The sequence below is a fragment of the Loxodonta africana genome, chromosome 9, assembly GCF_030014295.1.
Source record: "Loxodonta africana isolate mLoxAfr1 chromosome 9, mLoxAfr1.hap2, whole genome shotgun sequence".
NCBI classification, from domain to species: Eukaryota; Metazoa; Chordata; class Mammalia; order Proboscidea; family Elephantidae; genus Loxodonta; species Loxodonta africana.
This window is the reverse complement of record NC_087350.1, coordinates 110,035,189-110,049,222: the sequence shown is the minus strand read 5'-3', so window position 1 is coordinate 110,049,222 and position 14,034 is coordinate 110,035,189. Positions and strand designations below refer to the sequence as shown.

The following is a 14,034-nucleotide window of genomic DNA, read 5'->3' as shown; positions in this document are numbered from 1 at the left end:
CAGGGGGAGGACATAGTGAGAACAGCGATAGGGAAGGGAGACATTGAGTGCAGTTTAGGATAGGTTGATGTGAAGTGCCTGTGGGACAAACACTCTGAGATGCCTGCTGGACAGTTGGACACGTAGGCTTGGAAAGCAGGAGATCTGAACTGAGCAGAGGTGGGAGTGTCTTGGAGTAGATGGGGGAACTGAAGCCATGAGTGTGGATATGAATGTTCGGGGCACAGAGGAGGAGAAGAGAGGGCCAAACACAAAACCCCAGGGGCGTTAGAGTGGAGTACACAGGAAGGGGAGCTCCTGAGAGATCAGAAATGAGCAGCCAGAGAAGGAAGAGGATTGGCAGGAGGAGGGACTTAAAAAAGCCACAGAGAGGAGTGTCTCAAGGAATAATTAGATAAGTAGTCAGGTGAGATCAGGATAGAAAGTGTAGTAGGAGTCAGCAGCCAGGCCCTTGACAAAACCAGTTTCCGAGAATCAGGTGAATTAGAGATGACTGTTGACTAATTTGGAAACTCTCGTGACGTAGTGGTTAAGTGCTACGGCTGCTAACTAAGAGGTTGGTAGTTCGAATCCACCAGGTGCTCCTCGGAAACTCTGGGGCAGTTCTACTCTGTCATATAGGGTCGCTAGGAGTCGGAATCGACTCGTCCGCACTGGGTTTGGTTTTTTTTTTTTTTTTTGGTTGACTAATTTCTGAAAAACCTCGTTGGGCAGGAACCAAAGGGGAGATAGAAAATGAAAGAGTCTTAAAATGAGAAGACTTTAAACCTGGTTTTGTTTGTGGGTCCAATCCAGAGGTTGAGGATCCCAGAGAAAGGTAAATGGAGCCACGAGTCCAAGGAGATGGGGGTGAGGGAGGCAGGGAGAGTCTGAAGCATCCAGGGTGAGCCTGTGGCCTGTCCCCGCTGACTGGACCAGACCTCTGTCCACTCTCGCCAAGGTCAAATGTCATGCCTTTCTGTGATGTAACCACTGGCTCTTTTTAGTCCACAGCCTCTGATATGCGATTCGAAGACACATTTTATGGAGCGGACATAATCCAAGGAGAGAAGAAGAGACAAAGAGTGCTGAGCTCCAGATTTAAGAACGAATATGTGGATGACCCGGTGTACCGCACTTTTCTGAAGAGCTCTTTCCAGAAGAAGTGTCAGAAGAGACAGTAGTCCACGTGCATTGCTGCAGGCTAGGAAACAGCTCTCTGGAAGAGGAGAGGTGGAGGGACGGCCTGGGGGCTGCGCTCTACGTTGCAGGAGGGTTGGGTGACAGGCCTGTCCTGACAGTGGTACACCTGGCTTCCAGATTTTGGTCACCAGAGTCACTAAATACATATAGTATTGATTGGCTATAATGACCCCAAGCCATCCTCCAGGCAAGCTTTCACTTAACGTGCAACTGTCTTCTGTGATCCCAAAGAATTTTTCTAAGTGAAAAGAAATAATAGTGAATCACCCACCAGAAAATAAAAGCCACTGCCAGAGAGGAGGGGGTACCCCGTCTGGCTTAGGGTCCCCCCAATCAGGGAAACATATGGAGACTTTGTTCCCCCTTCTCCAGCCAACAGGAGCCTCGTTACCCAGGGGGGAGGGTGTAATTTATACATTTTCCATAGTCAGGGAAGGACCCTCACTTGTTTAAAAAAAAAAAAAAAAAAGTTTTTATAAAACATTTTTAAACCACAAATGGCATGTATGGTAATGAGATTTACCCGTGTGCTATCTGTATTTCCCTTGTACAGAACTTTTACATTTTTTATATCTCTATTCCTTTTGATTGTGTCTGACGAGAACTGAGTGGCGGGCCTTTGAGTAATGTTCAGCTCTTGAAGAAGAATTCTTATGAATTGTAGGGGGATTTTATATATTTAAAGAGGGAAATATGGGACTGTTATTTTTAAACACTTTTTTTTTCATAACACATATCCTGAATAGATATTTATAAAAGATATGTTTCTTTCATTATGTGTTTGTAAAATTAGAGTTTACATAAATATGCTTTGATGGATAGTTTTGAACTAATATGATTTTTTTCTTTTTAAAACAGCCTGAAAATGTACTAGTGTTTAAAAATAAAGATTTCCATTTTCTCCAGTCCTGCCTGCAGACTTTGTCATTTGGGTGTAAACCTATAGAAAAACAAGTTTTATTGGGGCGCTGCTTATCAAGACAGACTGTTGCTGTTAGGTGCTGTTGAGTTGATTTTCTACTCACGATGACCCCGTGTGACAGAGTAGAAGTGCCCCATAGGGTTTTCTAGATTGTAGTCTTTACAGAAGCAGATTGCCAGGTCTTTCTCCCATGGAGCTGCTGGGTGGGTTCAAACCACCAACCTTTCAGTTAGCAGCTAAATGCTTAACCGTTGTGCCACCAGGGTCCTTCAAAACAGACTAGGGCCCAGGTTTTCAGACTCTTTTCCTGCCACTGATGTTTTAGATAACTGTGGACACAATGCCAGACATTTAGGGCAGCATCACTGGGTAGGAGTAATTTGCCTGCCTTCAGGGCAAGCTGAAGCATTTTCCTCAGCTCCTCCTCATAGGCCTTGAATAAATCTGAGACTTGGATTCTGGAGCACTTTACACCCCAGGTTTCTGTTGTTGTTAGTTGGTGTCGAGTAGACTCCAACTCATAGAGACCTTATATATAGCAGAACAAAACATTACCCGACCTTGTGCTATCTTCATGATCGCTGGTATGTTTGAGTCCATTGTTGTGGATCACCCATTGTTTCACTCCATCTCGTGAAGGGCTCCCCTCATTTTTGCTGGCCCTCCACTTTACCAACCATGGGGTCCTTTCTAGGTCCCAGTTATCATTCAGAGGGCCTGTTGGAATCCTCCTCCAATCCCTCTGCTCAGGAGGACAGGTGGGGGAAGGGATCCACCAAGGTTTACAGCCCTTAGTGACTGGTTCTGGTGACTATGGCCAGTTAAGCTGCATAACAAACAACAGAGAATCTTAGTGTCCAGCACAAGAAGCATTTATTTTGCTCATGAGTTCATCATTGCAGTCCATCATTGGCTGATGTTGGGTTGGGCTAGCTCACACATCTGCTTTACGTGCTTCCTGCCCTTTGTGGGGCCCAGTGAGCTAGCCCAGGTATGTTCTTCTCATGTCAATGGCAGAGGCCAAAGAGCAAGCAAGCCCAGCCTCACATGCACATTTCTGTCCTCAGGGTCATGTTGGTTGGCATCTCGTGGGCCACATCAAGTGCTGTGGCAAAACCCAGGGGCAGGGTCAAGCATGTGGGGAGGAAGTGAAAGACTGAAATAGTTAAACTCCGTTCTCTAGATGGCTGGTGGAGGGCTCATTTCCCAGCGTGCCTCATGGCTAAACTGTGAGCTGGTCAAGAGCCCACCGGCCTTATTTATACACAGAATGAGCATTCCACGTTCTCCACCGCATAGTCATCTATTTTAGCAAGGGATCAAGCTCGAATTTTCTATCTCCAGGTTTTGAACGGAATGGACGTACTCTCTCAACAAGTTGCCAGGAAAGTAGGCCTGCGTAAGGCATCAAGAGGAATTCATCTAAATAGGATCATTCGTTCTGTGCAAGTTTACTTGTCAGCAAGATTTCTGATTGGCTGCCACAGGGAGAAAATGTGCAGCCTCTTATGTGATCTCAAATACAGCTGTTTTTTATGGTCTCACTTAACTAATGCGCCTCTAACCAAGTACAGCTGTCAGTGGCCTGAGCAAAACAGAGCCGGCCACAACCACACTCTGGCTCTTGAGAACGGCACCTTTGTTTCACCGTATTATGCAGAAAGGGGTTATTAGCTCTGTGACCAGACATACTGTGAAAACTTTTTCACTTATCGTATGACACCTTACTTGTAATTTTAATTTCTTTACATCACACTAACTGCGTTTTTAGTGTGTACGTGTACCATGAAATCAGTTGAAGTCCCTCTAGTATTTAAAAAAAAAAAAAAAAAATGCTTAGCTGTGACAATTCGGATGTAATTCTAATCGCAGACCCTTTCTCTGGAGGTTAGAGGATTAGTAAAAACTGCTTGGCCCATTTCACAACATTTGAGTTATATGTGCTTGAAATGAGGACAGTGTGATCCTTGTCAGTCTGCTTGTAGTAAGGGACCTTTTTTTTTTTTTTTTAGTTTAACTAGAGAGAAATTGAAAAGCAGCACCCACTAAAATATCACATGACCTCTCAAAACATTATAAATTGCTACTGGGTTATGGTGTATACAAATGGGAAGGCACAGAGTACAAAAATGTGTAAGAGTGAATGGCATCCCTGAGTGGTGCAAATGGTTAACACACTCAAGCTGCTAACTCAAAAGCTGGAGGTTCGAGTCCACCCAGAGTTGCCTCGGAACAAAGGACTGGTGATCTGCTTCTCAAAACCGAAAACTATATGGGTCAGAGTTCTACTCTGACACATCCGGAGTTACCATGAGTTGGAATCGACTCAATGGCAACTGGCTTTTTTATAGAAACGCATGGGTCTGCTGTTTGTCCCTGTGCCTGTCAGATGTGGGACAAGCCAGTGGTGTGTATGCTACTGCAAATGTCCTGGAGGTCTTATGAATAATCGTTGGAGTAGTATTTGCTGCAAGATAACATTGTGCTTTATTTTTGCCTTTTAAATAAAAGGGATCTGAAATGGAGTAATCTCCATTTCAGATATAAATCAGGCCCATAAACATGAAGCTAACCAGAGATCCTGCGGCATTTTCACTACATGAAGTAATTGGTTAGATGCAAGACTCAATTGTGCCAAGAACCCTTCTGAGAATTCCTATGCGCCGTCATCGAGAGTGTTAGCATTCTGTCACCCAGCGTGCTGAGGAGACACACAGCACTGACCCATGATAGGAACCATTTCTGACCTCAGGAAGCTGGAACTCTCCAGCAAATGGGAGGCAACACAGAAACCCAAAGCTCTGTCCTCAGAAGGTGCTGCTACCTTGAGGAAAAGGGCCCTCCTCCAGAGCAGCTAGTATTAATGACAGTAATCATGGATTGAGCAACTATTGTGCACACCCAGCCTTGTAGGCTCCTTAGTGGCGTTTTCTTTTATTAACCTCCCTGAAGAAGTTGGTAAAGTAAGCGTTATTTCCCTCTTTTATGGAGGGAAAGTGTTATGGATTGAATTGTGTGCCCCCCAAAGTTATGTCGAAGCCCTAACCCCTGCACCCAGAAATATGACCCTGTTTGGAAATAGGGATTTTCTTTTGTTGTGTTATTGTGTCATCCTGGAGTAGGGTGGGTCCAAACCTAATCCCATCTCAGTGGTGTCTTATAAAAGAGCAGAATAGACAGGTGAAAGACAAATGCCATCTGAGGAGCCATCTGCAAGCCAAGGAATGCCCAGGGCTACCAACAAGGAGGGAACCCCCTAGAGCCAATGCCCTGAATTGGATGTCTAGTCTCCAATACTGAGATAATACATTTCTGTTCTTTAAAGGCACCCACTTGGTGGTGTTTTTGTTACAGCATCTCTAATGGTTGCCCTGAGTCAGAATTAACTTGATGGCAATGGCTTTGGATTTTTTTGTTTGTTTGTTTCAGTAACTAAGAGACACTAAGGCTCAGAGAGGTTAAGAGCTTGCCTAGGATTACACAACTTTTCTCAACACATGAAGAAGAGGAAGATCTTAAATCTGACCACAGACACTGGATAGATGAGTCATGAAGCTCAAAAGAAAGGTTAGTGTTAGAGATATAAATTTGGAAGGCATCACCTTTATCGGCAGACGTTAGAAAAAGACATGAGAATTACATTCAAGAAAAGGTAAAACTATAGGGACAGAAAACAGAGTGGTGGTTGCCAGAGGCTGGAGGTAGGGGGAGGGGATTGGCAACAAACAGCTATGATGGAGCTTTTTATTCCTGATTTTGGTCAAAATGTGTGAAGATTTATAGAGCTGTGTACTAAAATGGATGGATTTTATTATATGTTAATTATGCCTCAACTAACCTGACTTTAAAAAAAAAGCAAACCAGAGGAATGGAGGGGAGGTCACTGAGAGAGAGAGCAGGACCCAGGAGAAGAAAAGCAAGCAGAGGTGAGAACCCTAGGGAACAGCTAAGTTGTTAAACAGCCCAGGTTTGAGTTGGGTAGAAAAAGAGGAGCCTATGAGTGAGTGAGAGAGATAAGAAGGGCAGAGGGGTGAAAAAACATGATGCTGTGATGTCACAGATGTCAAGGGAGAAGTATTTCAAAAAGGAGTGGTCAACAGACAAAATACTGTGGGGTCCAAGGAAGATCATGTGACTGGCAGGTGGCCAGTAGTGACTGTGGTGAGTGCATTTCAAGTGGTTTCAGGTGAGAAACCTGGTATCATTCAAGCTTGTGCTCCCTTGTGGGTAATGTTTCTCTCTACCTGCTTTCAAGGTTTGTCCTTCGACTTTAATTTTTGGAAATTTGATTATGATGTGTCTTGATTTTGATTTATTTGGGCTTGTCCTGATTGGGGTTTGCTCAATTTCACAAATGTGGGTTTATACCTTTCACCAAACTTGGAAATTTTCCGTCATTATCTCTTTGAATCTATTTTTTTTAACCCCACACTCTTCTCTCCTCCTGGGACTTCAATAATATGAATATTAGATCTTTTGTTGTTGTACCACAGGTCCCTGAGAATTCATTTTTTTTTTAAGTTGATTTTTTTTCTCTTCAGGGGGAAATTCTGTTGATTTATCTTTAAACTCACTGATTCTTTCCTGTGTCATCTCCAATCTACTACTGAGCCCATTGAGTTTTTTTTATTTTGGTTATTATATTTTTCAGTTCCATAATTGCCATTAGTTTCTTTTTTATGTCTTCTGTTTCTTTGCTGAGATTTCCTGTTTTGCTTTGTTTCCATTTGTTTCAAGAGTGTTCATAATGGCTCAATGAAACTTTTTTTTTAATTGTGGTAAAAATATGTATAAAAAAACGTTTGCCAATTCAACCATTTTTACATATTCAGTTCAGTGACATTGATTATGTCCATCATGTTGTGCAATCATTACCGTTATCTTTTTGCCAATTCTTCCACCGCCGTTAACAGAAACTCAGTACCCCCCAAGCAATGGCTTCCCCTTTCCCGCCACCATCCCTGGTAACTACTACTAAGCTTTGATCTGTATACATTTCCCTATTTCATATAAAAAGGATCATAATACTTTGTACTTTTGTGACAGACTTACTTTCAGTGGAACTTTTTTTTGCTGAAATTGGCCAATTTTATTCCTTTTTTTTGTGTGTGTGTGCTTTAGGTGAAATTTTACAGAGCAAATGAGTTTCCCATTCAACAATTTATACACAGATTGTCTTGTGACATTGGTTGCAATCTCCATGGTGTGTCAACACTCTCCCCTTCTCTACCCCAGGTTCCCTGTTTCCATTCTTCCCATTTTCCTGTCCCTTCCTGCCTTTGCCTTGGCTTGTGGGCAGATGTTGCCCATTTAGTTCTTTTACGTGATTGAGCTAAGGAGCACGTTTATCATATGTGTTAATTGTTTTGTAGACCTATGTAATCTTTGGATGGTGAACTTTGGGAGTGGTTTCAGTTCTAAGTATAAAGGGTATCTGGGGGCCATAGTCTCAGGGTTCCTCTAGTCTCTGTCAGACCAGCAAGACTGGTCTGTTTTTGTGAATTTGAATTTTGTTCTACATTTTTCTCCTACCCTCTTCCAGACCCTCTATTGGGATCCCTGTCAGACCAGTTGGTGATGGTAGCCAGGCACAATCTAGTTGTTCTGGGCTCAGGCTGATGGGGGCTGTGGTACTTGTGGTCCATTACTCCTTTGGACTAACATTTCCCATGTCTTTGGTTTTCTTCATTCTCCTTTGCTCTGGATGGGATGGAACTAGTAGATGTATTTTAGATGGCTGCTCACAAGCTTTTAAGACCCTAGATGCTACTCACTGCGGTCAGATGTAGAACATTTTCTTTATGAACTACGTTATGCCGGTTGACCTAGAAATCCCCCAAGACCACGGTCCTCAAACCTACCAGGGAGGAGCCTGAGGAGCTCCAATAGAGTCAGATTTTTCAGGTCACTGCCACCCAGGCCCCTTCAAGGATGTAAAGTGACCCCAGACTGTGGAGTCAGACTGTTTTAGGCATCCATCACATTCCAGATCAGGCCCTGGCCTGTTTTCTCCTGGAGCCCTCTCTTCACCTGGGAGGAGACTTCCTTTGCTTCTAGAAGAATTTTCATAACTTGTTTAGAAGCAAAACTTGACATGACCTGATCTGATGTGAGGTTATTTATATTATTTACTGACCTCATTTAGTATGAATATTTAAATGTAACACTACATAATATTTATGTGGGGTGTTGGGTACTATAAAATATTGTGCATTAAATTTGTTGTTGTTGTTAATCACCATTGAGTCTGCTCAGACTCGTGATGATCTTATGTATAACAGAATGAAATTTTGCTCTATCCTGTGTCATCTTCTTGTTTGTTGTTGTGTTTGAGCCCATTGTTACAGCCACTGTGTCAATCTATCTCATTGAGGGTTTGGTTTTCATTGACCCTCTACAAAACATGATGTCCTTTTCTAGTGATTGGTCTTTGCTGATGGTGTGTCCAAAGTAAGAAAAAGTCTTGCCATCCTCACTTCTAAGGAACATTTTGGTTGTATTTCTTCAAAGACTGATTTGTTCATCATTTTGGCGGTATTTATGAAATTACTTTTATAAAATTCTAAAAACTGTGAATTCACATAAAACACATCTAGCCTCAAAGGTTTCAGATAAGGCATGAGGACCGATATTCTTTGTTGTTGTTGTTGAGAATAGGCACAGGAAAATATATACCAATTCCACCGTTTCTACATGTACAATTCAGTGACATTGATTACATTCTTTAAGCTGTGCAGCCATTCTTACCCTCCTTTTCTAAGTTGTTCCTTCTCCATTAGCATAAACTCAGGAATATGTATTCTTATTTTATACCCAACTACTCACCCCATGGTGGTGCAGTTGTTAAAGGGATCCACTGTTAACCGAAAGGTCGGTAGTTTGAGACCACGAGCAGTTCACCAGAGAAAGATGTGGCAGTCTGCTTCTACAGAGATTTACAACCTTAGAAAACCCTATGGGGTTGCTATGAGTCAGAATCAACTTGATGGCAGTGGGTTTGGTTTTGGTTTTTACTCCTTAAGGTCTCTGGGTGGTGCGAACGGCTTGCGCTCAACTACTAACCTAAAGGTTGGTAGTTCGAACCCACACAGCAGTGCCACAGAAGAAAGACCTAGTGATCTGCTTCTGTAAAGATTGCAGCCAAGAAAACCCTATGGAGCAGTTCTCTTCTGTAGCATATGGAAACACCATGAATCAGAATCTACTTGGTAGCAGTGGGTTTGATTTTTTGGGTTACCTACTCCCTAATACACAGGGCCTTATCTATCTACAGAAACCCTGCACATAAGAGACCCTCCACAAGCTGGTTGAATGCCAGCGTTCACTTGGTTGAATGCTACTTAGCCAGACTTATGTTCTCCCTGGGCTAGGGAGTGATGACATTTGTCTTAGCTTCAGGCACTAGATGAGCATCACCAAGCTTGAGAGCATTGTACAACTGAACAGGGGCGGAGACTCTACCAACTGCAGTTGATTGTGTACACAGGCAGGACTCCGAGGAGAGAGAAGGTGTCATCATGTCATTGCAATGCCTACCCATGGGAAGAGCCAGGTGTCACCAGAGGGTAGGAAGGCTCTTCTGTCCTCCAAGGCTGCTCCTGGCTTCCCTGACCTTCTAAAGAGCAAACAATTTCTTCCCCTAGGCTACAAAAAGGCACAGGTATGGGCCATCTGGGTGGGAGAAGTGTTTCTTGTTTGACCTGCAACAGAGACATTTGGACTCCTGGGGAGGGGCCGTCTATAAGCCTGGAAACAGAAATGTCTGCTTAGACTATCGATGCCTGGCATGGAGCCTGTAAGGCCACCCAATGTGTGACTGCCTTGTGATATGATTATGAGGCTACTTATTTCACATTCCCCTCCCCCCACCCCCACCCCCACACCCCCCCAAAATCAAAGGCCATAAAGAGAAAAAGGGCCCCGTAATCATTTCTGTGTATTTGGGCAACAAAGGAAATGGCTGTTGATGATGATAATAAAAAGATGGCTGTTTGTAAATTTGAGCCTTTGTTGCCATTTATAAAAGAAGGCTTGTGAACTCATTGGTAGCTGAACTTTATTTTGTCAAAGGAAATGGAGTCAAGAGAGATTATGTTTCATCTTTAATATGGTTGTTCAACACAATGCCATTATCCTGAGTTTCAGATGAATTTAATTGAACCCTAATGAACAAAATTAGTTGTTTTATGCAATTAGAATCCCATTTAAGTGGGTTAGAAAATGAATAGGATGGTAAATGTGGTTGACTTGATTTTCCTCAAGACTAACTCTCTATACGTCTCTGCCCCTAGATTTTCTCTCCCCACTGAGTAAGAGATTAGTACTTTTAGAATTTAAGAAGATATTTTACTTGTTAGACCCCTCTTCCCCACCCCCACCCCCAGTCTATAGAAAATGTCTGGGACCTCCAAGCTGGTGAGGAGCAAAGGGAACTAACCAATGGGAACCAGTCTCAGAGAACTAAGGTAGAAACGCTCTTCATTCCAGTGGGCCAAGGCTCCTGCACGTCTGACCTCCTTGGCCCTCCTAAGAGGAGAATGGTGAGTAATAAGCAGCACCTAAGGAAAGGAAAGGAGGGATGAGTTTTGCAGTCATGCAGATCTGGGTTCAGACCTTCCCTCTACCACTTAATAATTTTGTGAGTTGGGATCTTCTATTGACATTTGAACCTCGGTTTCTTCATTGGTTTGGTGGGAAAAATAATGTCTACTTCTTAAGAGTAGTGCCAAACACTCAATGAGAAAATGTATATAAAGTATGTGGCATATTTCCCAGCTCAAAAACTGGGAACTGCTACTGTTCATATTATCGTTATTAGTGTTCACCTTAGTTCCTTTGTTCTGCTGTAACAGAAATACCACAAGTGGATGGCTTTAACAAACAGAAATTTATTTTGTCACAATTTAGGAGTCTAAAAGTCCAAATTCAGGGCACTGGCTCTAGGGGAAGTCTCTCTCTGTCTTCTCTGGGAGGAAAATCCTTGTCTTATCTTCTCTAGTGCCAGAATTCTTCGATTCCTTGGAGATCTCCATGTGGCATCTATCTTTCTCCCACTGATGCTTGCTGGCCTCTCTGCCCAATCTGCTCGTTTTATATCCCAAAAGTGATTAGGTTTAAGATACGCCCTACGCTGATATGGCCTCATTAACATAACAAAGAGAACCCTTTCCCCAAATGGGATTACATCCACAGATACAGAAGTTAGGATTCCAACACATATTTTGGGGGACACAATTCAATCCATAACACCAAGCATCATCATCATTCTTGCAACATCTTAGGCTCTTGACAAGTGGCTCAGGTAACATAAGCTGCTGTTTCTAGTTAAGAATAAGCCTTCCCAAGTATTGCCCTAACCACTCACCTGGAGGAAAGGAATGAGGTGAGAAGGTCAATTGGGTTAGGAGGCTGTGGGGTGGGATGCTCTTCCAGGGGAGAGGTGCAGGAACTGGCAAGGCTTGATATGGTGGAAGGGCATGGTCACGAGAAGCTCCTGCAGAGGGCTACATAGAATCCTCATCAACTCCCTCAGCTATGACGTGAGGCAATTAAAGAGGCCATCCCTCTGGACTTTCCAGCCCTGAAGCAATTATGATGCTATGACTACTGCCGAGTCCCCTGCCTAATGGACCACATTCCAATGAGCCAGCCCTTGCCAAGAAAGCCATCTGACTTACATCAGAATTGCTGAAGCTTCCTGCCGTGTGTTCCCTATCATCCTGTTGACTCAGTCCTCTGGAATGTGGCTTCCTGAGCCACAGCAGAGGTGAGAATGAGGACCAATGTGACTTGGAACAGCCTTAATCAACATAGCCTCCCATGTCCCATGTGCAGCACAGCAGATTGAGGTGGGACAAAGGAAAATCTAAGGAAAGAATTATTCATGTTTCCCCAGGTCACATCGGCCTGAAGATTCAAATGGATTCTCAGTGAAAATAAAAAAGCAGTATTATTTTCATTTTAACTACAAGGTGCTATTGTAATATGTCCAGTCTGCAGTCAAATGCTCCCCAGTTATTTCTGAGAGTTCTCGAGGGGCATCTCAGATGTGCTTGTAAATAAGTCCTCTTGGCTTCCACATGGGGACCACCATTCTTCTGTTTCTTCTCCAATACATCTTCTGGAATGTCAGCTTCCTTGGCTGTCCCTGCCCTGCAGCTGAGGGACAAGACTGGTCTTCTGTGCCCTGTTGGTAATGCTGAAGCTACCCACATCATGCCCAGAAACCACTGTGAACAGTGCCACTATTGTAATGCCTACGAGGCAGTGATGTGCTGCCACCACTATTATAACCACAACTAGGGTTAGCGGAGATTGATGACCCCTGAAGTTACCTTGTGCCAGCCCTACCCTTCTCATCCCACCCTTGTGTCTCTCTGCAGCTGTGCTTATTCCAAAGTAATGCAACTTCAGGCTTTTAACCTCCAAGGAGACTCTTCTTTGTGCACGCTGCCTTTTTGGGTTTTGTTTCTTGCTTTTATTAGGAATTGGGTCACTATAGGGCCAAATGCTGGAGGCCCTTTAGCCTTTAATGACTACCTTTGAGTCTGACTTCCACTCTAGGCCATTGCTGGGCTAGGGAGTTGGAGTCTTGTGTTACAAGCAAGATGACTTTTGTAGAAGGAACTCCTTAGAAGAGGGCTCTGGGAGTGGTAGGCACCCTGGAGTATGTCTGTATGGTCCACTAGGTGAGGACATCACACCATACTCAGTCATGTCTCCCCTCCAGTGGCTGTTTACAAATTTATGCACCTGACTCCTTTTTGTTGTGGTTGTTGTTACTTGAGTTGACTCTGACTCATGGCGACCTTATGTATAGCAGAAGAAGATGTTGCCTGATCCTTTGCCATCTTTATGGTTGTTGGTATATTTGAGCTCATTGTTGCGTCTATTGTGTCAATCCATCTCACTGAGCATTTCCCTCATTTTTGCTGACTTTCTGCTTTATTAACCATGATATTCTTTTCTAGCGATTGGTCTTTCCTGATGACATGTCCAAAGAAAGCAAGCCAAAGTCTCACCACCCTCACTTCTAAGGGGCATCATGGTTGTATTTCTTCCAAGGCTGAATTGTTTCATGTGTGGGTTCTCCACCTCCCTTGCTAAGAGATTCATGAAGTTCTTTCCTATTGATCTTCCAAATTAGGCTCAGTCTTCTCATACTCTCAGTGGTCAATAAAAAGCTCAGACTCTTGTTAATACAGCTCTCTCTTTCTCCCTGTCACTATCTGAACTTCTTTGGCTTAGGGATCTTCAGGTTCTAGAAACAGACTTCTTCCACTCTGTACGACAGGACATTCATACCTGCATTTAGATGCCAAGATGCTCCCTCTCTGACCTAAAGGTATTTGTATTTTATATTTGCCACCTAGGAGGCCACCTGAGAGCTTGTATAAAATTTCTGGGGCTGCCAGTTGGTGACAGAGCTCTTTAGTATTCTTTGCCTCTGGCTTCTCAGAGAGCTAAGTTCTACAAGAGGTCCTAAGTTATCACGGAGGAAGTTTTTCAATTTATTTTCTTCAGGAAGTTGAATCTCTGAAGTCCCAGAAGCTGAAAATGGAGCAGTGGAGGTAGCTGGCAAGGGAGTTTCCATCATGTGAGTGGGCAGAGCCAGGTAATGAGGGCAGAAGGTAGGTCCACAGAGGAGCACGGAATGGATGAAGGAGTAGAAGGAATGAAACTATCAGCTTGCTGTGATGGGCTGAGATGGCTACTATCTAGATGGCAAAATTGTTATATTCTGGGAATTTCCACTTGATTATCCATGCCACAAAGCCTGGGGGACTCCTCCAGACCATTTCCAGGCCCTTTATACAGTGGTTCTTAATCACGCTACATGCCAATATCAGCCAGGGAGCTATTTAAAAATAACAGATTTCTGGCCCACACGCCAGAACTTAAAACCAGAATCTCTTGGAACTGGGGTTCAG

At 43.5% G+C, this 14,034-nt stretch overlaps 1 protein-coding gene across 3 annotated transcripts in view; it reads left to right on the top strand.

Annotated features, from left to right (window-relative positions):
* Nucleotides 1-9,023, top strand: part of KDM4C (lysine demethylase 4C) — a 391,685-nt gene extending 382,662 nt beyond the window's left edge. For all 3 annotated transcript variants that reach the window (XM_010587948.3, XM_064290526.1, XM_023545269.2), the window contains one exon: nt 987-9,023. In XM_010587948.3, the coding sequence (XP_010586250.1) occupies nt 987-1,163 (177 nt within the window). In that variant the 3' untranslated portion in view covers nt 1,164-9,023. The remainder of the gene's footprint in view (nt 1-986) is intronic.
* The last annotated feature ends 5,011 nt before the right edge of the window (nt 9,024-14,034 follow it).